This window comes from Strongylocentrotus purpuratus, unplaced genomic scaffold (assembly GCF_000002235.5).
Source record: "Strongylocentrotus purpuratus isolate Spur 01 unplaced genomic scaffold, Spur_5.0 spur5_scaffold_21, whole genome shotgun sequence".
Classification (NCBI taxonomy): domain Eukaryota; kingdom Metazoa; phylum Echinodermata; class Echinoidea; order Camarodonta; family Strongylocentrotidae; genus Strongylocentrotus; species Strongylocentrotus purpuratus.
The window spans coordinates 747,065-774,624 of record NW_022145607.1 but is presented as its reverse complement, the minus strand read 5'-3'; the positions used below and the strand labels follow the sequence as shown (position 1 = coordinate 774,624).

The following is a 27,560-nucleotide window of genomic DNA, read 5'->3' as shown; positions in this document are numbered from 1 at the left end:
ATATTAATATCGTTGCCGTATAGTAACATTGTGTTAGATAAACTCCTAACACAATATCATTTATTTTGTGTATGATATACAAATCTTGACACCTGAAATTAGTACCACTTTCAATAGTTCTTGGCTTCTTTTGAGACCGATTCAATGGTGTTTATTCATACATGTAACTGATAGATAATGACAGAGATGATTAGTTTGTTTTTGATTGATCCCATCGAGACTGTAGGCATTGCGGATAAAATAAATTATAATATTTTCTAGATCATGTTGACCTGTTGACTGAGGGAGCAGTGGGTTGGCTCCTGATCTAAATTCTAACGGAACAAAAGCGTAGCCTCCCCTCGCCAGGTACAATTTCCTCAATTGAGCATTTTTTACCTATTTAATGGGCTGTGACCTTTGAGCTTTGACGTGTTTACTCAACAACATTACTTACGTTATTGGATTAAAAAAAAACATTTTCGTGTATATCTAAGTAGGCATTTTCGCATATTTAAGGAGTTATGACCTTTGTCCTTTGACCTACATACTCCAAAATTAGACATGGCTGTATTTTAATACCAAGTGCCTTCATATCAAATTTTATTAAAATCCGTTAATTATTATTAAAGTTATCAAACAGAAACCAGATTTTTTTTACGGAAGGACAGGAGGAAGGACGTGCGGCAGCTTAACTACATGAGCGAGCTTTCGATTTAGGCACCCGACGTCGGCTACTACGAGGTACTGGAGCGTGGAGACGTTGCGCAACTCACGTCCGTTCCCTTCCCGGCAGTGCTTTCGATTTTTCACGTCGGTGCTTGCGTCGGTCACGTGACCAATTTTTTTAGATCAGGTGATTAAATCAGGTAATAAAATCAGTGCGCCAAAATCTGATACGAAGAATAACATGAGGATGACAGAAATAGAAAGTTAAAATGATAAAACAAAACATAACATAAGAGAAGGTGATAGAAGGAAGAAACAAAGAATAACATAAGGAAAGATAGAAAGAGGAAGTGATAGAATGATAAAAACAAAGAATAACATAAGAGAAAGTGATAGAATAATGAAAACAAAGAATAACATAAGGAGAGACAGAAAGTGATAGAATGATAAAAACAAAGAATAACATAAGAGAAGGTGATAGAAGGAAGAAACAAAGAATAACATAAGGAAAGATAGAAAGAGGAGGTGATAGAATGATAAAAACAAAGAATAACATAAGAGAAAGTGATAGAATAATGAAAACAAAGAATAACATAAGGAGAGACAGAAAGTGATAGAATGATAAAAACAAAGAATAACATAAGAGAAGGTGATAGAAGGAAGAAACAAAGAATAACATAAGGAAAGACAGAAAGAGAAAGTGATGGAATGATAAAAACAAAGAATAACATAAGAGAAGGTGATAGAAGGAAGAAACAAAGAATAACATAAGGAAAGACAGAAAGAGATGGTGACAGAATGATAAAAACAAAGAATAACATAAGAGAAGGTGATAGAAGGAAGAAACAAAGAATAACATAAGGAAAGATAGAAAGGGGGAGTGATAGAATGATAATAACAAAACAAAACATAAGAGAAGGTGATAGAAGGAAGAAACAAAGAATAACATAAGGAGAGACAGAAAGTGATAGAATGATAAAAACAAAGAATAACATAAGAGAAGGTGATAAAAGGAAGAAACAAAGAATAACATAAGGAAAGACAGAAAGAGGGAGTGATAGAATGATAAAAACAAAGAATAACATAAGAGAAGGTGATAGAAGGAAGAAACAAAGAATAACATAAGGAGAGACAGAAAGTGATAGAATGATAAAAACAAAGAATAACATAAGAGAAGGTGATAGAAGGAAGAAACAAAGAATAACATAAGGAAAGACAGAAAGAGAAAGTGATAGAATGATAAAAACAAAGAATAACATAAGAGAAGGTGATAAAAGGAGGAAACAAAGAATAACATAAGGAAAGACAGAAAGAGGGAGTGATAGAATGATAAAAACAAAGAATAACATAAGAGAAGGTGATAGAAGGAAGAAACAAAGAATAACATAAGGAGAGACAGAAAGGGATAGAATGATAAAACAAAGAATAACATAAGAGAAGGTGATAGAAGGAAGAAACAAAGAATAACATAAGGAGAGACAGAAAGGGATAGAATGATAAAACAAAGAATAACATAAGAGAAGGTGATAGAAGGAAGAAACAAAGAATAACATAAGGAGAGACAGAAAGTGATAGAATGATAAAAACAAAGAATAACATAAGAGAAGGTGATAAAAGGAAGAAACAAAGAATAACATAAGGAAAGACAGAAAGAGGGAGTGATAGAATGATAAAAACAAAGAATAACATAAGAGAAGGTGATAGAAGGAAGAAACAAAGAATAACATAAGGAGAGACAGAAAGTGATAGAATAATGAAAACAAAGAATAACATAAGAGAAAGTGACAGAAGAAAGAAACAAAGAATAACATAAGGAACGACAGAAAGAGAAAGTGATAGAATGATAAAACAAAGAATAACATAGTAAAAAGGTGATAGAAGGAAGAAACAAAGAATAACATAAGGAAAGATAGAAAGAGGGAGTGATAGTATGATAAAAACAAAGAATAACATAAGAGAAGGTGACAGAAGAAAGAAACAAAGAATAACATAAGAAAAGATAGAAAGAGGAAGTGATAGAATGATAAAAACAAAGAATAACATAAGACAAGGTGATAAAAGGAAGAAACAAAGAATAACATAAGGAGAGACAGAAAGTGATAGAATAATGAAAACAAAGAATAACATAAGACAAGGTGATAGAAGGAAGAAACAAAGAATAACATAAGAAAAGATAGAAAGAGGAAGTGATAGAATGATAAAAACAAAGAATAACATAAGACAAGGTGATAGAAGGAAGAAACAAAGAATAAAATAAGGAGAGACAGAAAGTGATAGAATAATGAAAACAAAGAATAACATAAGAGAAGGTGATAGAAGGAAGAACAAAGAATAACATAAGGAAAGATAGAAAGAGGGAGTGATAGAATGATAAAAACAAAGAATAACATAAGAGAAGGTGATAAAAGGAAGAAACAAAGAATAACATAAGGAAAGACAGAAAGAGGGAGTGATAGAATGATAAAAACAAAGAATAACATAAGAGAAGGTGATAGAAGGAAGAAACAAAGAATAACATAAGGAGAGACAGAAAGTGATAGAATAATGAAAACAAAGAATAACATAAGAGAAAGTGACAGAAGAAAGAAACAAAGAATAACATAAGGAACGACAGAAAGAGAAAGTGATAGAATGATAAAACAAAGAATAACATAGTAAAAAGGTGATAGAAGGAAGAAACAAAGAATAACATAAGGAAAGATAGAAAGAGGGAGTGATAGTATGATAAAAACAAAGAATAACATAAGAGAAGGTGACAGAAGAAAGAAACAAAGAATAACATAAGAAAAGATAGAAAGAGGAAGTGATAGAATGATAAAAACAAAGAATAACATAAGACAAGGTGATAAAAGGAAGAAACAAAGAATAACATAAGGAGAGACAGAAAGTGATAGAATAATGAAAACAAAGAATAACATAAGACAAGGTGATAGAAGGAAGAAACAAAGAATAACATAAGAAAAGATAGAAAGAGGAAGTGATAGAATGATAAAAACAAAGAATAACATAAGACAAGGTGATAGAAGGAAGAAACAAAGAATAAAATAAGGAGAGACAGAAAGTGATAGAATAATGAAAACAAAGAATAACATAAGAGAAGGTGATAGAAGGAAGAACAAAGAATAACATAAGGAAAGATAGAAAGAGGGAGTGATAGAATGATAAAAACAAAGAATAACATAAGAGAAGGTGACAGAAGAAAGAAACAAAGAATAACATAAGGAAAGACAGAAAGAGAAAGTGATAGAATGATAAAACAAAGAATAACATAAGAAAAGGTGATAGAAGAAGAAACAAAAGATAGCAAGAGGAAATAATAGAATAATAAAAACAAAGAATAACATAAAAGAAGGTGATGAAACTACACTCACGTTGACGTTTTCACGGCGACGTCGATTCACATAAATTGCCCCCGACTCCCGTCGGGTGATTTGGAAGGGAACGTGGGCCCAGAAGCTCACGCATGCGCAGGGGATAAATATGACGTCACGCGTAGTAGCCGACGTCGGGTGCCTAAACTCGAAAGCTCGCTATGTATATAGCCTCCGACTTCGTCGACGAGGGGATTAATAAAACAAGAAGACATAACGGTCACACACCAGTCCTCAACTACACTACTCTACATAGAAAATGTGTGCTTTTAATCGGGGGAAATCAGAACAACCTGATTATGTTATCGAATACATTATGTGGTGGATCCATAGTTGTAAGAGAAGAGGTGATTTTTCATCCCGCAGTCATAATTATTATGATCCGGTAATTTTACTGATCCTACTACATCTAAACGTCGGAATGAATGAGGGGTGGCGGAGGAGGAGGGGGGGGGTGGACGATCCACATATTGGATGTCAAGTCTTAATCTGTTATAATAGTTACATTGTATTGGATAAACAATTGCTGACATAACACTTCTTAAAAATAATTTTAAACATTACATCATTCTTGAGTTGCCATCTTCATTATTTTACAAAAGCTATACGTTATTCTGAAATGAGATTTAGTAAAAAAATGTTGAAAAAAATTATTGTACATAACAGAAAAGTGTGAAATAAAATGTAGATAGAAAACTTTGCAGTTTCCAAAGGGTTTCAGATATAATTCAAACGGGGACAAAGAGATTCCATTTTTCATTTGTTTAGGTTTTTTAATTTAAATATTTAGCATCATCAGCATTCGCAGTTGAAATGGTTGTCTCTCTATATATCAGCAATTCCAAAGCACCACGAATAGTCATATGAAATTTCAAATATCAGCCATTCCATAGCACCCCGAATAGTCATATGAAATTTAAAATATCAGCAATTCCAAAGCACCCCGAAAAGTCATATTAAATTTAAAATATCAGCAATTTCATAGCACCCCGAATAGTCATTTGAAATTTAAAATATGGTTTTTATATTCACTATTGATCTTAAAATCTTTCCTCTGATTTTGTATTATGACAGAAATTCACTTTTCGCATCCACTTCCTGAAACGATCAACTTTTTGTACCTGCTCTTAACGGTGTACCAATGGGGAGAGTAAACTTGTACACTTGCGTTTGACTATAAAGGAAAATGTACCCCTCTAGTATATCCAAAAATTGTAGTGATTTGCTAAGATTCCTTAAATATACGATCAAATGAATACCTTTGCAGATGATGCTTGCGATGACGATGTTGAATAGAAGTAATCGTGATACCGACCGCGGAGTGTCAGGTCCTTCAGATGAGTCATCTTAGAGATGAACTGAACGAGATCACGTGATGCCGAGGGACGTTCACCGAGATCATCAGAGTTAATCTTAAGAGTCTCAATCTGTTATGATAGCAACATTATGTTGAATGAATACTAATAACAACCAAATAAACTAAATTCAAGAATCAACAACTTGTTTTAAATTGTAATAATATCGTTGCCACAATGAAAATCTCTCATCATAATTACATTTATTATGTTTAAGATATATCAGCAATTCCATAGCACCCCGAATAGTCATATGAAATTTAAAATATCAGCAATTCCATAGCACCCCGAATAGTCATATGAAATTTAAGATATGGTTTATATATTCACTATTGATCTTAAAATCTTCCCTCTGATTTTGTATTACGACAGAAATTCACTTTTCGCATCCACTTCCTGAAACGATCAACTTTTCGGACCTGCTCTTAAAGGTACTATGTCCCTTTTGCAGCCAACCTCAAATTCTGTAGAACTTTGCAGGAATTATGAATATGTCATGTATGTCCTATCTGTGAAATTTAAACGTTAGCAGTGTCCTCATATTCAAATTATGCAAGGAAACCCGTTTACTTGCTAGACTTCACTGTCAGACACTATTGAGTGACTGACTGGCTTTTTTTCTTCTTTGGTAATAACATACATGAAAAGAGTTGTAAAGGGTACATGAGCATTTGTCTACATCAATAACCCACTTCTTGTGATGGCCAAGATTAAACTGATTGAATCTTTGCGCACATAAAACATATGACCATTCGGTACACTTGTCTGAAAATCAAGACTATTACTTTTGGGCTCTATAGCCCTAAAGTCGATTTGACAACTAATAGTCGTTATTTTCCCACTTGAAGACATTTTCAAGCCCCACCTTTTTAAGGGAAGTTCTAAATTAGTATTAGCTTTCAAATGCAGTTGGAATTTAACTTTTTCATTTTTGGGGCCTGCAAATCGGACATAGTACCTTTAACGGTGTAACAAATAGGGAGAGTAAAATCGTACACTTGCATTTGACTATAAAGGAAAGAGTACAACTCTAGTATATCCAAAACATGAAGTGATTTGTTAAGAGCCCTGAAATATACGATCAAATCAATACCTTTGCGGATGATGCCATCGATGACGATGTTGAGTAGAAGTCATCGTGATACCGACCGCGGAGTGTCAGGTCCTCCAGATGAGTCATCTTACAGATGAACTGAGCGAGATCACGTGATGCAGAGGGACGTTTACCGAGATCATCAGAGTCGATGTAAAGAGTCTCAATCTGTTATGATAGCAACATTATGTTTAATGAATACTAATAACAACCAAATAACACTATATTCGCGAATCAACAATTCAATAAAAATTGTATTAACATCGTTGCCGTATAGTAACATTGTGTTAGATAAGCTCCTAACACAATATCATTTATTTTGTGTATAACTGACAAATCTTGACACCTGAAATTAGTACCACTTTCAATAGTTCTTGGCTTCTTTTGAGACCGATTCAATGGTGTTTATTCATACATGTAACTGATAGATAATGACAGAGGTGATTAGTTTGTTTTTTATTAATCCCATCGATACTGTAGGCATTGCGGATAAAGTAAATTATAATATTTTCTAGATCATGTTGACCTGTTGACTGAGGGAGTAGTGGGTTGGCTCCTGATCTAAATTCTAACGGAACAAAAGAGAAGAAGTCTACGCAAAGCGTAGCATCCCCTCGCCGGGTACAATTTCCTTAATTGAGCAATTTTTGCATATTTAATGGACTGTGACCTTTGAGCTTTGACGTGTTTACTCAACAACATTACTTACGTTATTGGATTAAAAACAAACATTTTCGCGTATATCTAAGTAGGCATTTTCGCAAATTTAATGAGCTATGACCTTTGTCCTTTGATCTACATACTCCGAAATTGAAGATAGGCTGTATTTAAATACCATGTACCTTCATATCAAATTTTATTAAAATCCGTTAATTATTATTAAAGTTATCAAACAGAAACCAGATTTTTTTTACGGAAGGACAGAAGAAAGGACGTGCGGCAGCTTTACTACATGCATATCGCCTCCGACCTCGTCGACGAGGGGTTTAAAAACAAGAAGGTATAACGGTCACAAACCAGTCCTCAACCACACTACTCTATACATGGAAAACGTGTGCTTTTAATGGGGGAAAATTAGAACACTCTGATTATGTTATCGACTACATTATGTGGTGGATCCATGATTGTAAGAGAAGAGGGGATTTCATCGCTCGGTCATAATTATTATGATCCGGTAATTTCACTGACACTACTTCATTCAAACTTTGGAATTAGTTAGGGCTGGTGGATAGGAAGGGGGGCGATCCAGATACTGGATGCCAAGTATACATCTTTTATAAGAGTAACTTTGTATTGGATAAACAATTGCTGACATTACACTACTTAAAAACAGCTTTTAACATTACAGCATGATACAATTGCCATCCTCATTCAGGGGAGGGCCTTGAACCCCAACCGCCAACAAAAAATGAAGAAAGAGAGAGAGAGAGAAGGTAAAGTGGAGAGTAAGGGAAAGGAAGAAGAGGAAGAAGAAAAGAAAAGGGGGGAACAAAGGAGATCGGGGGCGAAATGCCTTCGCCACCCCCCCCCCCCCTCCCCCCCCCCCCCTGGCAAAAGAGAGAGAGAGAGAGAGAGAGAGAGAGAGAGAGAAGGAAGGAAAATATTAAAAGGGAAAGGGAAAGAAGAGACAAAGGGAAAGGAAGAAGAAGAAGAAAAAGGGGGAAAAAAGAAGATCGGGAGGGGGGCGAAAGGGCTTTACCTCCCAGGCTGTTGCCCCCCCCCCCCCCCCAGCAAAAAGAAAGAGAGAAGGAAGAGAAGGGAAAGAAAAACGGGAAAAGACGAGATAAAGGGAAGAAAAGAAAAGAAGGGGGATATCAGTTGCAGTTTTCCTGCCAACAAGTTGGGGATCGGGGGAGGCAAATGGCCCTTGTCTCCCCCCCCCCCCCCCTTCTACAGCAAATTTAAAAGAGAGAGAAAAGAAGAGAAGGGGGAGGGAAAGAAAAGAAAGGTAAGGAGATCAATTGTGATTTTTCCCACCAACGCGGTGTGGATCGGGGGCGAAAGGCCTTCGCCTGCCCTCCCTGGCCCCTCAGCAAACAAAAAGAGAGAGAGAGAGAGAAAGAAGGAAAAGAAGGGAAAGGGAAAGAAGAGAGAAGGGGAAAGGAAGAAGAAAAGAAAAAGGGGTCTGACAGGGCCTTGCCGCCCATGCTGTTGCCTCCCCCCCCCCCCCGCAAAACAAGAGAGAAGGAAGGAAAGGGAAAGAAACAAAAGAAGAAAAGAAAAGAAGGGATATCAGTTGCAATTTTCCTGCAAACAAGATGTGGATCGCGGAGAAAGACCTTTGCCTCTGCCCCCCCCCCCCCCCCCCACTTTTGAAAAAGTATATTAAAGAGAATTAAATAGAAAGAAATAGAAAAGAAAGTATGCTCATGTGACCGTAATTAAATGCCCATACCCCTGAGCTTCCGGGGGCTCTGCCCCCTGGACTCCACCTTGGGACCTAAGGCTGGCCCCTGGATGCTAATCTGACCTTAATTTTAATGCCTAAAACCCCTGCGCTTCCGGAGACTTCGCCCCTTGGACCATACGCCAATTAGTGACCTAGCTGCCAGTGTCATGAATAATGTATTAAAATATGCTCATCTGACCGTAATTAAATGCCCCTACCCCCTGAGCATCCGCCAATTTGTGCTACGCTCTACCTTATCTTAAATAATCTAGCCTCCCCCACTCACTTTCAACCCCATTTTTAATCACTTTTATTTCCCATTTAACTCCTTCATTAAACCTCGAAACGCCCCCAAATACTTGGAGCGGGGCCTCTATGACGAGTATATACTAGTAGTGAGTTGGTTGATGTACGAAGCCACGTACAAAAGTATAATCGATTACAACAGTTGTGGGGCCGATATCACGAGTATGCCTTCATAAAATAAAGGTTCTAAAGAAAATATTCACTTCTACTTTCAAAAGGACTGGCCCATTTGCTTTAAAAAAAAATGGTAGAATTATTATTATGTAATTTCTAGAAAAAATGTCAACCACATGATTTACAATGAGTCTAAATACATTGATTTGCCGAGTTGCTTCCTTTTATCAAATATACACGTAAAACAATGGGGCACAAAATGTGCGGAAAGCAAACCGCACGGATCGTCCCTCGTCCCTCGGACGATCCGTGCGAGCAGAAAACCCGCATATTGTGTCCGACGGACAAACGAAACTGGTAGGACAAACGGCGCGGTCACACCGGCGGAGCGGTCTATAATTCGATCGATAATTGGAACAATAACGCACAATGCCTATTGGTCGACACTCACGGTGATCGAATTATAGACCGCTCCGCCGGTCCTCCTGTAAAGTATAAAAGACCCTTGCTTACAGCAGTTTTTATCACCTTACGAAGTGTTGCAGATAGCGCACGAAACGTCGTGAACTTTTAGATTCCGTATTGACCACATTGCGAGACGAACGAATATCACTAGCGATATTATTTTCGATGTTTGAGTTATATTAATACCGTTGCCACAATAAAAAACTCTTAACACAATATCATTTATTTTGTTGATAGTGTACAAGTCTTGACACCTGAAATTAGTACTAATTTAAATCGATCCTGGATTCTTTTGAGACCAAGGTAATGGCGTTTATTCATAACTGATAGATAAGGACAGAGGTAATTAATAGGTTTTTGATTGACTCACTGTGGACTGGGGATTGCGGATAAAGAAAAGTATAATATTTTATAAATCATGTTGACCTGTTGACTGAGGGAGAAGCGGGTAAATATGAATGAAGGACTTGGCTCATGCTCTAAAGTCTTACAGAACAAAAGAGAATAACACAAGAAGGCAGAACGGTCTTGAGCAAGTCCCCAATCACACTACTCTTGAGAAAACCCTGTCCTCTCTTCCATAGAGAACCTGAACACTCTTATAATGTTATTGACTACAAAGTGGTGGATCCATGATTGTATAAAGACAGGACGGGATTTTCTTTTACCGGGCATGTGATCCGGTATTTTTACTGACCCTTATACATATTCACATTGGAATGAGTGAGGGTGTGTAGGAGGGGGGGGGCGTTCTATATACCGGCTGTCAAGTCTTAACCTGTTTTAATAGTAACATTGTGTTGGATAAACAATTGCTAACATTAAGCTACCTTAAACAGATTCCACTTTACATCATGATACAGTAGCCATCCTTAATAATTATGCAATACGTTATTCTGACATTCGATTTAAATAGTACTTTGAAAAACTAATTTGACATAGCACAAAAGTGTGAAAACAAATAAACATGGAACACTTTGCAATTTCAAAAGAGTGACAAAAATAATAAAAACTGGGACAAAGAGATTCGATTTTTCATTTTTGTAGGTTTTTAAATTTAAATATTTAGTCCCATCAGCATTCACAATTGAAATGGCAGTCTTTCCATGAGCAATTCCGTAGCCCTTCGAATTGTCATATATAATGTATATTATGCACTATTACTCTAATAATTTTCATTCTGTTTTTATATTATGACAGAAAATTTACTTTAATCATCCACTTCCAGAAACGATCAACTTTTCGTACCTACTCTTAACGGTGTACCAATAGGGAGAGTAAAATTCTACACTTACGTTTGACTATAAAGGTAAAGAGTACACCTCCAGTATAACAAAAACATGTAGTGATTTGTTAAGAGTCCAACAAAATACAATCAAATCAATACCTTTGCAGATGATGCCATCGATGACGATGTTGAGTAGAGGTCATCGTGATACTGACCGTCGAGTGTCAGCTTCTTCAGATGGGTCATCTTACATATGAACTGAGCGAGATCACGGGATGCAAAGGGACGTTCACCGAGATCAGCAGAGTCGATGTAAAGAGTCTCAATCTGTTATGATAGCAACATAATGTTGAATGAATACCAATAACAAAACAATCAAAACTGAATTCAACAATCAACAATATGTTTGAGTTATATTAATACCGTTGCCACAATAAAAAACTCTTTAACACAATATCATTTATTTTGTTGATAGTGTACAAGTCTTGACACCTGAAATTAAAGTACTAATTTAAATAGTTCCTGGATTTTTTTGAGACCAAGGTAATGGCGTTTATTCATAACTGATAGATAAGGACAGAGGTAATTAATAGGTTTTTTTATTGACTCACTGTGGACTGGGCATTGCGGATACAGAAAAATACAATATTTTATAAATCATGTTGACCTGTTGACTGAGGGAGAAGCGGGTAAATATGAATGAAGGACTTGGCTCATGCTCTAAAGTCTTACAGAACAAAAGATAATAACACAAGAAGGCAGAACGGTCTTGAGCCAGTCCCCAATCACACTACTCTTGAGAAAACCCTGTCCTCTCTTCCATAGAGAACCTGAACACTCTTATAATGTTACTGACTACAAAGTGGTGGATCCATGATTGTATAAAGACAGGACGGGATTTTCTTTTACCGGGCATGTGATCCGGTATTTTTACTGACCCTTATACATATTCACATTGGAATGAGTGAGGGTGTGTAGGAGGGGGGCGTTCTATATACTGGATGTCAAGTCTTAACCTGTTTTAATAGTAACATTGTGTTGGATAAACAATTGCTAACATTAAACTACCTTAAACAGATTCCACTTTACATCATGATACAGTAGCCATCCTTAATAATTATGCAATACGTTATTCTGACATTCGATTTAAATAGTACTTTGAAAAACTAATTTGACATAGCACAAAAGTGTGAAAACAAATAAACATGGAAAACTTTGCAATTTCAAAAGAGTGACAAAAATAATAAAAACTGGGACAAAGAGATTCGATTTTTCATTTTTGTAGGTTTTTAAATTTAAATATTTAGTCCCATCAGCATTCACAATTGAAATGGCAGTCTTTCCATGAGCAATTCCATAGCCCTTCGAATTGTCATATGAAATGTATATTATGCACTATTACTCTAATAATTTTCATTCTGTTTTTATATTATGACAGAAAATTTACTTTAATCATCCACTTCCAGAAACGATCAACTTTTCGTACCTACTCTTAACGGTGTACCAATAGGGAGAGTAAAATTCTACACTTACGTTTGACTATAAAGGTAAAGAGTACACCTCCAGTATAACAAAAACATGTAGTGATTTGTTAAGAGTCCAACAAAATACAATCAAATCAATACCTTTGCAGATGATGCCATCGATGACGATGTTGAGTAGAGGTCATCGTGATACTGACCGTCGAGTGTCAGCTTCTTCAGATGGGTCATCTGACATATGAACTGAGCGAGATCACGGGATGCAAAGGGACGTTCACCGAGATCAGCAGAGTCGATGTAAAGAGTCTCAATCTGTTATGATAGCAACATAATGTTGAATGAATACCAATAACAAAACAATCAAAACTGAATTCAACAATCAACAATATGTTTTAGTTATATTAATACCGTTGCCACAATAAAAAAACTCTTAAGACAATATCATTTATTTTGTTGATAGTGTACAAGTCTTGACACCTGAAATTAAAGTACTAATTTAAATAGTTCCTGGATTTTTTTGAGACCAAGGTAATGGCGTTTATTCATAAGTGATAGATAAGGACAGAGGTAACTAATAGGTTTTTTTATTGACTCACTGTGGACTGGGCATTGCGGATACAGAAAAATACAATATTTTATAAATCATGTTGACCTGTTGACTAAGGGAGAAGCGGGTAAATATGAATGAAGGACTTGGCTCATGCTCTAAAGTCTTACAGAACAAAAGATAATAACACAAGAAGGCAGAACGGTCTTGAGCCAGTCCCCAATCACACTACTCTTGAGAAAACCCTGTCCTCTCTTCCGTAGAGAACCTGAACACCCTTATAATGTTATTGACTACAAAGTGGTGGATCCATGATTGTATAAAGACAGGACGGGATTTTCTTTTCCCGGGCATGTGATCCGGTATTTTTACTGACCCTTATACATATTCACATTGGAATGAGTGAGGGTGTGTAGGAGGGGGGCGTTCTACATACCGGCTGTCAAGTCTTAACCTGTTTTAATAGTAACATTGTGTTGGATAAACAATTGCTAACATTAAACTACCTTAAACAGATTCCACTTTACATCATGATACAGTAGCCATCCTTAATAATTATGCAATACGTTATTATGACATTCGATTTAAATAGTACTTTGAAAAACTAATTTGACATAGCACAAAAGTGTGAAAACAAATAAACATGGAACACTTTGCAATTTCAAAAGAGTGACAAAAATAATATAAAACTGGGACAAAGAGATTCGATTTTTCATTTTTGTAGGTTTTTAAATTTAAATATTTAGTCCCATCAGCATTCACAATTGAAATGGCAGTCTTTCCATGAGCAATTCCGTAGCCCTTCGAATTGTCATATGAAATGTATATTATGCACTATTACTCTAATAATTTTCATTCTGTTTTTATATTATGACAGAAAGTTTACTTTTATCATCCACTTCCAGAAACGATCAACTTTTCGTACCTGCTATTAACGGTGTACCAATAGGGAGAGTAAAATTGTACACTTACGTTTGACTATAAAGGTTAAGAGTACACCTCCAGTATAACAAAAACATGTAGTGATTTAGTAAGAGTCCAACAAAATACGATCAAATCAATACCTTTGCAGATGATGCCATCGATGACGATGTTGAATAGAAGTCATCGTGACACTGACCGCGGAGTCTCAGGTCCTTCAGATGAGTCATCTTACATATGAACTGAGCGAGATCACGTGATGCAGAGGGACGTTCACTGAGATCAGCAGAGTAGATGTAAATAGTCTCAATCTGTTATGATAGCAACATTATGTTGAATGAATACCAATAACAAAACAATCAAAACTGAATTCAACAATCAACAATATGTTTGAGTTATATTAATACCGTTGCCACAATAAAAAACTCTTAAGACAATATCATTTATTTTGTTGATAGTGTACAAGTCTTGACACCTGAAATTAAAGTACTAATTTAAATAGTTCCTGGATTTTTTTGAGACCAAGGTAATGGCGTTTATTCATAACTGATAGATAAGGACAGAGGCAATTAATAGGTTTTTTTATTGACTCACTGTGGACTGGGCATTGCGGATACAGAAAAATACAATATTTTATAAATCATGTTGACCTGTTGACTGAGGGAGAAGCGGGTAAATATGAATGAAGGACTTGGCTCATGCTCTAAAGTCTTACAGAACAAAAGATAATAACACAAGAAGGCAGAACGGTCTTGAGCCAGTCCCCAATCACACTACTCTTGAGAAAACCCTGTCCTCTCTTCCGTAGAGAACCTGAACACCCTTATAATGTTATTGACTACAAAGTGGTGGATCCATGATTGTATAAAGACAGGACGGGATTTTCTTTTACCGGGCATGTGATCCGGTATTTTTTCTGACCCTTATACATATTCACATTGGAATGAGTGAGGGTGTGTAGGAGGGGGGCGTTCTACATACCGGCTGTCAAGTCTTAACCTGTTTTAATAGTAACATTGTGTTGGATAAACAATTGCTAACATTAAACTACCTTAAACAGATTCCACTTTACATCATGATACGGTAGCCATCCTTAATAATTATGCAAGACGTTATTATGACATTCGATTTAAATAGTACTTTGAAAAACTAATTTGACATAGCACAAAAGTGTGAAAACAAATAAACATGGAACACTTTGCAATTTCAAAAGAGTGACAAAAATAATATAAAACTGGGACAAAGAGATTCGATTTTTCATTTTTGTAGGTTTTTAAATTTAAATATTTAGTCCCATCAGCATTCACAATTGAAATGGCACTCTTTCCATGAGCAATTCTTTCCATGAGCAATTCCGTAGCCCTTACTTTAATCATCCACTTCCAGAAACGATCAATTTTTCGTACCTGCTCTTAACGGTGTACCAATAGGGAGAGTAAAATTCTACACTTGCGTTTGACTATAAAGGTACAGAGTACAACTCCAGTATAACAAAAACATGTAGTGATTTGTTAAGAGTCCAACAAAATACAATCAAATCAATACCTTTGCAGATGATGCCATCGATGACGATGTTGAGTAGAAGTCATCGTGATACTGACCGCGGAGTGTCAGCTTCTTCAGATGAGTCATCTTACAGATGAACTGAGCGATATCACGTGATGCAGAGGGACGTTCACCGAGATCACGAGAGCCGATGTAAAGAGTCTCAATCTGTTATGATAGCAACATAATGTTGAATGAATACCAATAACAAAACGAATCAAAACTGAATTCAACAATCAACAATATGTTTGAGTTATATTAATACCGTTGCCATAATAAAAAACTCTTAAGAAAATATCATTTATTTTGTTGATAGTGTACAAGTCTTGACACCTGAAATTAGTACTAATTTAAATAGTTCCTGGATTCTTTTGAGACCAAGGTAATGGCGTTTATTCATAACTGATAGATAAGGACAGAGGTAATAAATAGGTTTTTTGATTGACTTAATGTGGACTGGGCATTGCGGATACAGAAAAGTACAATATTTTATAAATCATGTTGACCTGTTGACTGAGGGAGAAGCGGGTAAATATGAATGAAGGACTTGGCTCATGCTCTAAAGTCTTACAGAACAAAAGATAATAACACAAGAAGGCAGAACGGTCTTGAGCCAGTCCCCAATCACACTACTCTTGAGAAAACCCTGTCCTCTCTTCCGTAGAGAACCTGAACACCCTGATAATGTTATTGACTACAAAGTGGTGGATCCATGATTGTATAAAGACAGGACGGGATTTTCTTTTCCCGGGCATGTGATCCGGTATTTTTACTACCCTTATACATATTCACATTGGAATGAGTGAGGGTGTGTAGGAGGGGGGCGTTCTACATACTGGATGTCAAGTCTTAACATGTTTTAATAGTAACATTGTGTTGGATAAACAATTGCTAACATTAAACTACCTTAAACAAATTCCACTTTACATTATGATACAGTAGCCATCCTTAATAATTATGCAATACGTTATTCTGACATTCGATTTAAATAGTACTTTGAAAAACTAATTTGACATAGCACAAAAGTGTGAAAACAAATAAACATGGAACACTTTGCAATTTCAAAAGAGTGACAAAAACAATAAAAACTGGGACAAAGAGATTCGATTTTTCATTTTTGTAGGTTTTTAAATTTAAATATTTAGTCCCATCAGCATTCACAATTGAAATGGCACTCTTTCCATGAGCAATTCTTTCCATGAGCAATTCCGTAGCCCTTACTTTAATCATCCACTTCCAGAAACGATCAACTTTTCGTACCTGCTCTTAACGGTGTACCAATAGGGAGAGTAAAATTCTACACTTACGTTTGACTATAAAGGTAAAGAGTACACCTCCAGTATAACAAAAACATGTAGTGATTTGTTAAGAGTCCAACAAAATACAATCAAATCAATACCTTTGCAGATGATGCCATCGATGATGATGTTGAGTAGAAGTCATCGTGATACTGACCGTCGAGTGTCAGCTTCTTCAGATGAGTCATCTTAAAGATGAACTGAGCGATATCACGTGATGCAGAGGGACGTTCACCGAGATCACGAGAGCGGATGTAAAGAGTCTCAATCTGTTATGATAGCAACATAATGTTGAATGAATACCAATAACAAAACAATCAAAACTGAATTCAACAATCAACAATATGTTTGAGTAACATTAATACCGTTGCCACAATAAAAAAACTCTTAAGACAATATCATTTATTTTGTTGATAGTGTACAAGTCTTGACACCTGAAATAAAAGTACTAATTTAAATAGTTCCTGGATTTTTTTGAGACCAAGGTAATGGCGTTTATTCATAACTGATAGATAAGGACAGAGGTAATTAATAGGTTTTTGATTGACTCACTGTGGACTGGGCATTGCGGATACAGAAAAATATAATATTTTATAAATCATGTTGACCTGTTGACTGAGGGAGAAGCGGGTAAATATGAATGAAGGACTTGGCTCATGCTCTAAAGTCTTACAGAACAAAAGAGAATAACACAAGAAGGCAGAACGGTCTTGAGCCAGTTCCCAATCACACTACTCTTGAGAAAACCCTGTCCTCTCTTCCGTAGAGAACCTGAACACCCTGATAATGTTATTGACTACAAAGTGGTGGATCCATGATTGTATAAAGACAGGACGGGATTTTCTTTTCCCGGGCATGTGATCCGGTATTTTTACTACCCTTATACATATTCACATTGGAATGAGTGAGGGTGTGTAGGAGGGGGGCGTTCTAAATACTGGATGTCAAGTCTTAACATGTTTTAATAGTAACATTGTGTTGGATAAACAATTGCTAACATTAAACTACCTTAAACAAATTCCACTTTACATTATGATACAGTAGCCATCCTTAATAATTATGCAATACGTTATTCTGACATTCGATTTAAATAGTACTTTGAAAAACTAATTTGACATAGCACAAAAGTGTGAAAACAAATAAACATGGAACACTTTGCAATTTCAAAAGAGTGACAAAAACAATAAAAACTGGGACAAAGAGATTCGATTTTTCATTTTTGTAGGTTTTTAAATTTAAATATTTAGTCCCATCAGCATTCACAATTGAAATGGCACTCTTTCCATGAGCAATTCTTTCCATGAGCAATTCCGTAGCCCTTACTTTAATCATCCACTTCCAGAAACGATCAACTTTTCGTACCTGCTCTTAACGGTGTACCAATAGGGAGAGTAAAATTCTACACTTACGTTTGACTATAAAGGTAAAGAGTACACCTCCAGTATAACAAAAACATGTAGTGATTTGTTAAGAGTCCAACAAAATACAATCAAATCAATACCTTTGCAGATGATGCCATCGATGATGATGTTGAGTAGAAGTCATCGTGATACTGACCGTCGAGTTTCAGGTCCTTCAGATGAGTCATCTTACAGATGAACTGAGCGAGATCACGTGATGCAAAGGGACGTTCACCGAGATCAGCAGAGTCGATGTCAAGAGTCTCAATCTGTTATGATAGCAACATAATGTTGAATGAATACCAATAACAAAACAATCAAAACTGAATTCAACAATCAACAATATGTTTGAGTAATATTAATACCGTTGCCACAATAAAAAAAACTCTTAAGACAATATCATTTATTTTGTTGATAGTGTACAAGTCTTGACACCTGAAATAAAAGTACTAATTTAAATAGTTCCCGGATTTTTTTGAGACCAAGGTAATGGCGTTTATTCATAACTGATAGATAAGGACAGAGGTAATTAATAGGTTTTTGATTGACTCACTGTGGACTGGGCATTGCGGATACAGAAAAGTACAATATTTTATAAATCATGTTGACCATCGACAAATCTTCCCATATGATAGGTATTTTCCTGGACTTCTCCAAGGCCTTCGACACGATTAACCACGATATTTTACTTTATAAACTTTCACATTATGGTGTACGTGGGAAGGCCTTGGAGTGTTTCAGGAGCTATCTTTCGGATAGAAAGCAATATGTTTTTTTAAATAACAACTCCTCAGATCTTCGTAAAATAAATTGTGGTGTTCCACAAGGTAGCATTTTAGGCCCGCTATTATTTATTCTATATATTAATGACTTTTGTCGATCATCTGATATTTTGTCTTTCATACTTTTTGCTGATGACACAAATTTATTTTTTTCTCACAAAGACTCTCAAATACCCCATTCACAGTGGTTTTGAAATTTGTAGCGGCGTTGTAGCGGAGCGGCGACACCGCCATAACACCGCTACAAATGCATTCACAGTAGAAAAGTTATCCCGCTGCAGCAGCGGGATAAATATCATGTACCCATTCACGCTGCAGCGGGTGATTTTTATTACCTCCGTAACAAACACGTGTATGCATGGCTCATGACCTGCGAGTGACCCCGATATGACCGGAAATACTTCAGCGCGGGGTTTTCGATTGCTTGAAATTGCGCGCGCTAGCTGTACTTTACACACTCTTCCTCATGTAGCTAGCTCGATTTAACTATGGATCTATCTATACTTTTACGTATTGCTGTCGCTTTCCAGTCAGAATATTTTAATTTTTTGAAGTGTGAAATATTTTTATTTGGATAATTATAATATCTACATAATAATAAAATCAATTTGAATCCACTGGTTACTTTATTTCTATTTCACTTTATGTTCCCCATTGCTGGAGAAAAGAGGTCAGTGATAGGTAAGTAAACAAATCACACGTGTTTGTCGCGGTGTTATAGCGGAGAGCCTTCACACTGAGTAAACACCGCGACAGCAGCGGGACTGTCCCGCTGCTGTAGCTAGGCGAACCTAGCGATAGTTTGTCGCGGCGTTATCGCGAGGCGGTGTTATCCCGCGATAGTTTATAACGGGTCCGAGCCTTCACACTGAAGACAACACCGCGACAGCAGCGGGACAGTCCCGCCGCTGTCGCGGTGTTTGAGGCCACTGTGAATGGGGTAATAGATTAGTTGAAATAATTAATATCGAAATGTGTAATATTTTATCGTGGATTAGAGCGAACAAATTATCTTTGAATCTCCAGAAAACGAAGTATATGTTATTTAGTAATTCTATAAATTCATTGCCAGTAAACATAGTTTTTAAAAATACTCCAATGGAGTGTGTTTCATTTAATACATTTTTGGGTGTAACGGTTGACCTAAAGCTTTCTTGGAAAAATCACATCGACAATATTTGTAAAATTATTTCTCGAAATATTGGTATTATTTACAAAGTAAAGACATGTCTTCCTCTTAATTCCTTAATTTTGCTTTATAGTTCTATGATACTCCCATACTTGAACTACGGTCTCTTAGTTTGGGGTAACACTCATCAAACGTCGTTAGACAAAGTGTTTTTATTACAAAAGAAGATTATTCGTATTATTAGTAATTCCCCCTTTCGCTCCCATACAGACGCTTTATTTTTTGAAAAAAAGATACTAAAGGTAAAAGACTTATATTTGTTCCAACTAGGTCAATTTATGTATAATTATAAAAATAATATGTTGCCATCTGTTTTTCAAGAAATGTTTTTTAAAAATAGCTCAGTTCATAATTACCCCACAAGACATTCAGATGATTTTCATTTACCTCTCTTGTGGACCCTCTCAGCTCAAAAAACATTTATATATGAAGGTCCAAAGTTTTGGAATTATTTAAGTAGTGAAATAAAAAATGCTCCATCGATTAATACTTTTAAGAAAAAATTGAAATTGTTTTTATTACAAACATATACACCTCATTGAATTATATGCCGTTGTTGCTTTTGCTTAATACAAGATCATTCTCCACTCGCTGACTCAAAATGTAATTTGATATATTATATTGTGCCTTCTCATGCCTATTTCCTTTCTAACGCGCATTTCTCTTTCCTTATCTTTTTCTCAACCCCACTTGCATCTCATCATCTTGTATCATTTTCTGTACCCTCGATCTTTCACTTCTTTTTGTCATTGTCACTCTTTGTATTATGACCGTGTTCTTCTATCTTTGTCGTGTAAAGTATTGTCTTGTCCCTTTCTCGTCTCTGTTGGCATCCCCCTTTTTCTTTCCCCTATTTTGTAGTTCCTTTTGTAGTTACAGATTAGTTAATTTAATTACTCATTATTCCTAAGTATCATTTGAGGTGTTCACACTTGTACAAGCATTGCTTTTTAGTGGACCCCTCTGTTTCCAACATGTATTTCTTACATTTGTTTTAAATGCTTATAATTGATTTGTAATGTTTTGTTGGAAACATGAATAAATTTGAATTTGAATTTGAATTTGACCTGTTGACTGAGGGAGAAGCGGGTAAATATGAATGAAAGACTTGGCTCATGCTCTAAAGTCTTACAGAACAAAAGATAATAACACAAGAAGGCAGAACGGTCTTGAGCCAGTCCCCAATCACACTACTCTTGAGAAAACCCTGTCCTCTCTTCCGTATAGAACCTGAACACCCTGATAATGTTATTGACTACAAAGTGGTGGATCCATGATTGTATAAAGACAGGACGGGATTTTCTTTTCCCGGGCATGTGATCCAGTATTTTTACTACCCTTATACATATTCACATTGGAATGAGTGAGGGTGTGTAGGAGGGGGGCGTTCTACATACTGGATGTCAAGTCTTAACCTGTTTTAATAGTAACATTGTGTTGGATAAACAATTGCTAACATTAAACTACCTTAAACAAATTCCACTTTACATTATGATACAGTAGCCATCCTTAATAATTATGCAATACGTTATTCTGACATTCGATTTAAATAGTACTTTGAAAAACTAATTTGACATAGCAGAAAAGTGTGAAAACAAATAAATATGGAACACTTTGCAATTTCAAAAGAGTGACAAAAATAATAAAAACTGGGACAAAGAGATTCGATTTTTCATTTTTGTAGGTTTTTAAATTTAAATATTTAGTCCCATCAGCATTCACAATTGAAATGGTACTCTATCCATGAGCAATTCTTTCCATGAGCAATTCCGTAGCCCTTACTTTAATCATCCACTTCCAGAAACGATCAACTTTTCGTACCTGCTCTTAACGGTGTACCAATAGGGAGAGTAAAATTCTACACTTACGTTTGACTATAAAGGTAAAGAGTACACCTCCAGTATAACAAAAACATGTAGTGATTTGTTAAGAGTCCAACAAAATACAATCAAATCAATACCTTTGCAGATGATGCCATCGATGATGATGTTGAGTAGAAGTCATCGTGATACTGACCGTCGAGTGTCAGGTCATTCAGATGAGTCATCTTACAGATGAACTGAGCGAGATCACGTGATGCAAAGGGACGTTCACCGAGATCAGCAGAGTAGATGTAAAGAGTCTCAATCTGTTATGATAGCAACATAATGTTGAATGAATACCAATAACAAAACAATCAAAACTGAATTCAACAATCAACAATATGTTTGAGTTATAGTAATACCGTTGCCACAATAAAAAAACTCTTAAGACAATATCATTTATTTTGTTGATAGTGTACAAGTCTTGACACCTGAAATAAAAGTACTAATTTAAATAGTTCCTGGATTTTTTTGAGACCAAGGTAATGGCGTTTATTCATAAATGATAGATAAGGACAGAGGTAATTAATAGGTTTTTGATTGACTCAATGTGGACTGGGCATTGCGGATACAGAAAAGTACAATATTTTATAAATCATGTTGACCATCGACAAATCTTCCCATATGATAGGTATTTTCCTGGACTTCTCCAAGGCCTTCGACACGATTAACCACGATATTTTACTTTATAAACTTTCACATTATGGTGTACGTGGGAAGGCCTTGGAGTGGTTCAGGAGCTATCTTTCGGATAGAAAGCAATATGTTTTTTTAAATAACAACTCCTCAGATCTTCGTAAAATAAATTGTGGTGTTCCACAAGGTAGCATTTTAGGCCCGCTATTATTTATTCTATATATTAATGACTTTTGTCGATCATCTGATATTTTGTCTTTCATACTTTTTGCTGATGACACAAATTTATTTTTTTCTCACAAAGACTCTCATAGATTAGTTGAAATAATTAATATCGAAATGTGTAATATTTTATCGTGGATTAGAGCGAACAAATTATCTTTGAATCTCCAGAAAACGAAGTATATGTTATTTAGTAATTCTATAAATTCATTGCCAGTAAACATAGTTTTTAAAAATACTCCAATGGAGTGTGTTTCATTTAATACATTTTTGGGTGTAACGGTTGACCTAAAGCTTTCTTGGAAAAATCACATCGACAATATTTGTAAAATTATTTCTCGAAATATTGGTATTATTTACAAAGTAAAGACATGTCTTCCTCTTAATTCCTTAATTTTGCTTTATAGTTCTATGATACTCCCATACTTGAACTACGGTCTCTTAGTTTGGGGTAACACTCATCAAACGTCGTTAGACAAAGTGTTTTTATTACAAAAGAAGATTATTCGTATTATTAGTAATTCCCCCTTTCGCTCCCATACAGACGCTTTATTTTTTGAAAAAAAGATACTAAAGGTAAAAGACTTATATTTGTTCCAACTAGGTCAATTTATGTATAATTATAAAAATAATATGTTGCCATCTGTTTTTCAAGAAATGTTTTTTTAAAAATAGCTCAGTTCATAATTACCCCACAAGACATTCAGATGATTTTCATTTACCTCTCTTGTGGACCCTCTCAGCTCAAAAAACATTTATATATGAAGGTCCAAAGTTTTGGAATTATTTAAGTAGTGAAATAAAAAATGCTCCATCGATTAATACTTTTAAGAAAAAATTGAAATTGTTTTTATTACAAACATATACACCTCATTGAATTATATGCCGTTGTTGCTTTTGCTTAATACAAGATCATTCTCCACTCGCTGACTCAAAATGTAATTTGATATATTATATTGTGCCTTCTCATGCCTATTTCCTTTCTAACGCGCATTTCTCTTTCCTTATCTTTTTCTCAACCCCACTTGCATCTCATCATCTTGTATCATTTTCTGTACCCTCGATCTTTCACTTCTTTTTGTCATTGTCACTCTTTGTATTATAACCGTGTTCTTCTATCTTTGTCGTGTAAAGTATTGTCTTGTCCCTTTCTCGTCTCTGTTGGCATCCCCCTTTTTCTTTCCCCTATTTTGTAGTTCCTTTTGTAGTTACAGATTAGTTAATTTAATTACTCATTATTCCTAAGTATCATTTGAGGTGTTCACACTTGTACAAGCATTGCTTTTTAGTGGACCCCTCTGTTTCCAACATGTATTTCTTACATTTGTTTTAAATGCTTATAATTGATTTGTAATGTTTTGTTGGAAACATGAATAAATTTGAATTTGAATTTGAATTTGACCTGTTGACTGAGGGAGAAGCGGGTAAATATGAATGAAAGACTTGGCTCATGCTCTAAAGTCTTACAGAACAAAAGATAATAACACAAGAAGGCAGAACGGTCTTGAGCCAGTCCCCAATCACACTACTCTTGAGAAAACCCTGTCCTCTCTTCCGTATAGAACCTGAACACCCTGATAATGTTATTGACTACAAAGTGGTGGATCCATGATTGTATAAAGACAGGACGGGATTTTCTTTTCCCGGGCATGTGATCCAGTATTTTTACTACCCTTATACATATTCACATTGGAATGAGTGAGGGTGTGTAGGAGGGGGGCGTTCTACATACTGGATGTCAAGTCTTAACCTGTTTTAATAGTAACATTGTGTTGGATAAACAATTGCTAACATTAAACTACCTTAAACAAATTCCACTTTACATTATGATACAGTAGCCATCCTTAATAATTATGCAATACGTTATTCTGACATTCGATTTAAATAGTACTTTGAAAAACTAATTTGACATAGCAGAAAAGTGTGAAAACAAATAAATATGGAACACTTTGCAATTTCAAAAGAGTGACAAAAATAATAAAAACTGGGACAAAGAGATTCGATTTTTCATTTTTGTAGGTTTTTAAATTTAAATATTTAATCCCATCAGCATTCACAATTGAAATGGTACTCTATCCATGAGCAATTCTTTCCATGAGCAATTCCGTAGCCCTTACTTTAATCATCCACTTCCAGAAACGATCAACTTTTCGTACCTGCTCTTAACGGTGTACCAATAGGGAGAGTAAAATTCTACACTTACGTTTGACTATAAAGGTAAAGAGTACACCTTCAGTATAACAAAAACATGTAGTGATTTGTTAAGAGTCCAACAAAATACAATCAAATCAATACCTTTGCAGATGATGCCATCGATGATGATGTTGAGTAGAAGTCATCGTGATACTGACCGTCGAGTGTCAGGTCATTCAGATGAGTCATCTTACAGATGAACTGAGCGAGATCACGTGATGCAAAGGGACGTTCACCGAGATCAGCAGAGTAGATGTAAAGAGTCTCAATCTGTTATGATAGCAACATAATGTTGAATGAATACCAATAACAAAACAATCAAAACTGAATTCAACAATCAACAATATGTTTGAGTTATAGTAATACCGTTGCCACAATAAAAAAACTCTTAAGACAATATCATTTATTTTGTTGATAGTGTACAAGTCTTGACACCTGAAATAAAAGTACTAATTTAAATAGTTCCTGGATTTTTTTGAGACCAAGGTAATGGCGTTTATTCATAAATGATAGATAAGGACAGAGGTAATTAATAGGTTTTTGATTGACTCAATGTGGACTGGGCATTGCGGATACAGAAAAGTACAATATTTTATAAATCATGTTGACCATCGACAAATCTTCCCATATGATAGGTATTTTCCTGGACTTCTCCAAGGCCTTCGACACGATTAACCACGATATTTTACTTTATAAACTTTCACATTATGGTGTACGTGGGAAGGCCTTGGAGTGGTTCAGGAGCTATCTTTCGGATAGAAAGCAATATGTTTTTTTAAATAACAACTCCTCAGATCTTCGTAAAATAAATTGTGGTGTTCCACAAGGTAGCATTTTAGGCCCGCTATTATTTATTCTATATATTAATGACTTTTGTCGATCATCTGATATTTTGTCTTTCATACTTTTTGCTGATGACACAAATTTATTTTTTTCTCACAAAGACTCTCATAGATTAGTTGAAATAATTAATATCGAAATGTGTAATATTTTATCGTGGATTAGAGCGAACAAATTATCTTTGAATCTCCAGAAAACGAAGTATATGTTATTTAGTAATTCTATAAATTCATTGCCAGGAAACATAGTTTTTGAAAATACTCCATTGGAGTGTGTTTCATTTAATACATTTTTGGGTGTAACGGTTGACCTAAAGCTTTCTTGGAAAAATCTCATCGACAATATTTGTAAAATTATTTCTCGAAATATTGGTATTATTTACAAAGTAAAGACATGTCTTCCTCTTTATTTATAACACATCTTTAAAAAGAAGGGTAGCCCAATCAGCAAACAAATACTGGTTTTCGTTGAGGCCCTTCATGACACAAACAAGTATATACATTTCATCAACATATCAAAATATAAATAAATATAGAAAATTACAAAATTCGATTTTAACAAACAAAAAATTGCAAACCAGGTTATAAATAAGGATTTGATTATAAAGAATAACGAAATGATTAAAATGTATATGATACAAATATAAAAATATAAATAAATATAGAAAGTTACAAAATACGATTTTAACAAACTAAAATTGCAAACCAGGTTATATAAAAGGATTTGAACATAGAGAATAACGAAATTAGTAAAATGTATATGATTCAAATATGTAAATGTCATATGTCCTATTGAAGCAAACAGTAAAAAGTTGTTAAAAAAAAAAAAAAAAAAAAAAAAAAACAACAGCAACATACAACCACAATAACAAACCAACAAGAGAAAACAAGAAGAAGATATGATAAAATATATAAAAAGAGGAGAAAAAGAAGAGTTATATCATACCATAATCATATTAAAATGTGGATGTCTTTTGCCATTTTGCCAATTCTTGTTTAAATGGTTTCATATTTTTTATAAATCGAATACGTTCGGGTAATTTATTCCAGTTTGATGGACCTGTGACAAGAAATGACTTCTGATAAAAGGTCGTACGAACATGTGGCATCCTAATTAGCATCTTATTTGTGCTCCTTGTTGTTCGAGATGATATCGCTTCAATATAAATAAACTTATCACCTAGTACTTCAGGTGCAGCTTTATGTAAGCATTTATGAATCATGCAACAAGATGCTCTAAAAAACAGATGATCTACTTTCGGCCAGGATAGAATTTCAAACACTTGTTCAGATGGGGTTTCCCAGGAAAAACGAGATATCATATATGCTGCCCTCTTATGTAATCTTTCCAGTTTACTATGGTTTGCTTCAGATCTCCCAGACCAAACGGTACAACAGTACATTAAATGGGGCACTACAAAAGCCCAGTACAGTTTGTTCAATTGTGCTTTATCAAAATAATGTTTACATCGACGAATAGTTCCTAATTTCTGTTTCACAGTTAAAGCAATACTTTCGATATGTTTTTTAAAGTCAAGACTGTTATCAATTATAACTCCCAAACATTTATATGTATATACACATTCCAATTGGCATCTATTTAATTCAATCGACAGCATACTGTTATCTAATGATCTAAGCTTTTGCTTTGATCCTAGCAGCATCGTTTTGGTTTT

At 35.1% G+C, this 27,560-nt stretch overlaps 1 protein-coding gene across 1 annotated transcript in view; it reads right to left on the bottom strand.

Moving 5' to 3' along the window:
• The window catches only part of LOC105445068, a 57,156-nt gene that overhangs the window by 8,704 nt on the left and 20,892 nt on the right, over positions 1-27,560 (bottom strand). Inside the window, exons 10-17 of the mRNA XM_030995037.1 lie at positions 25,148-25,315; positions 22,093-22,260; positions 18,263-18,430; positions 16,863-17,030; positions 14,062-14,229; positions 12,595-12,762; positions 11,129-11,296; positions 5,279-5,446 (exon numbers count right to left, since the gene is read on the bottom strand). Coding sequence (XP_030850897.1) covers positions 5,279-5,446; positions 11,129-11,296; positions 12,595-12,762; positions 14,062-14,229; positions 16,863-17,030; positions 18,263-18,430; positions 22,093-22,260; positions 25,148-25,315 — 1,344 coding nt within the window. The remainder of the gene's footprint in view (positions 1-5,278; positions 5,447-11,128; positions 11,297-12,594; positions 12,763-14,061; positions 14,230-16,862; positions 17,031-18,262; positions 18,431-22,092; positions 22,261-25,147; positions 25,316-27,560) is intronic.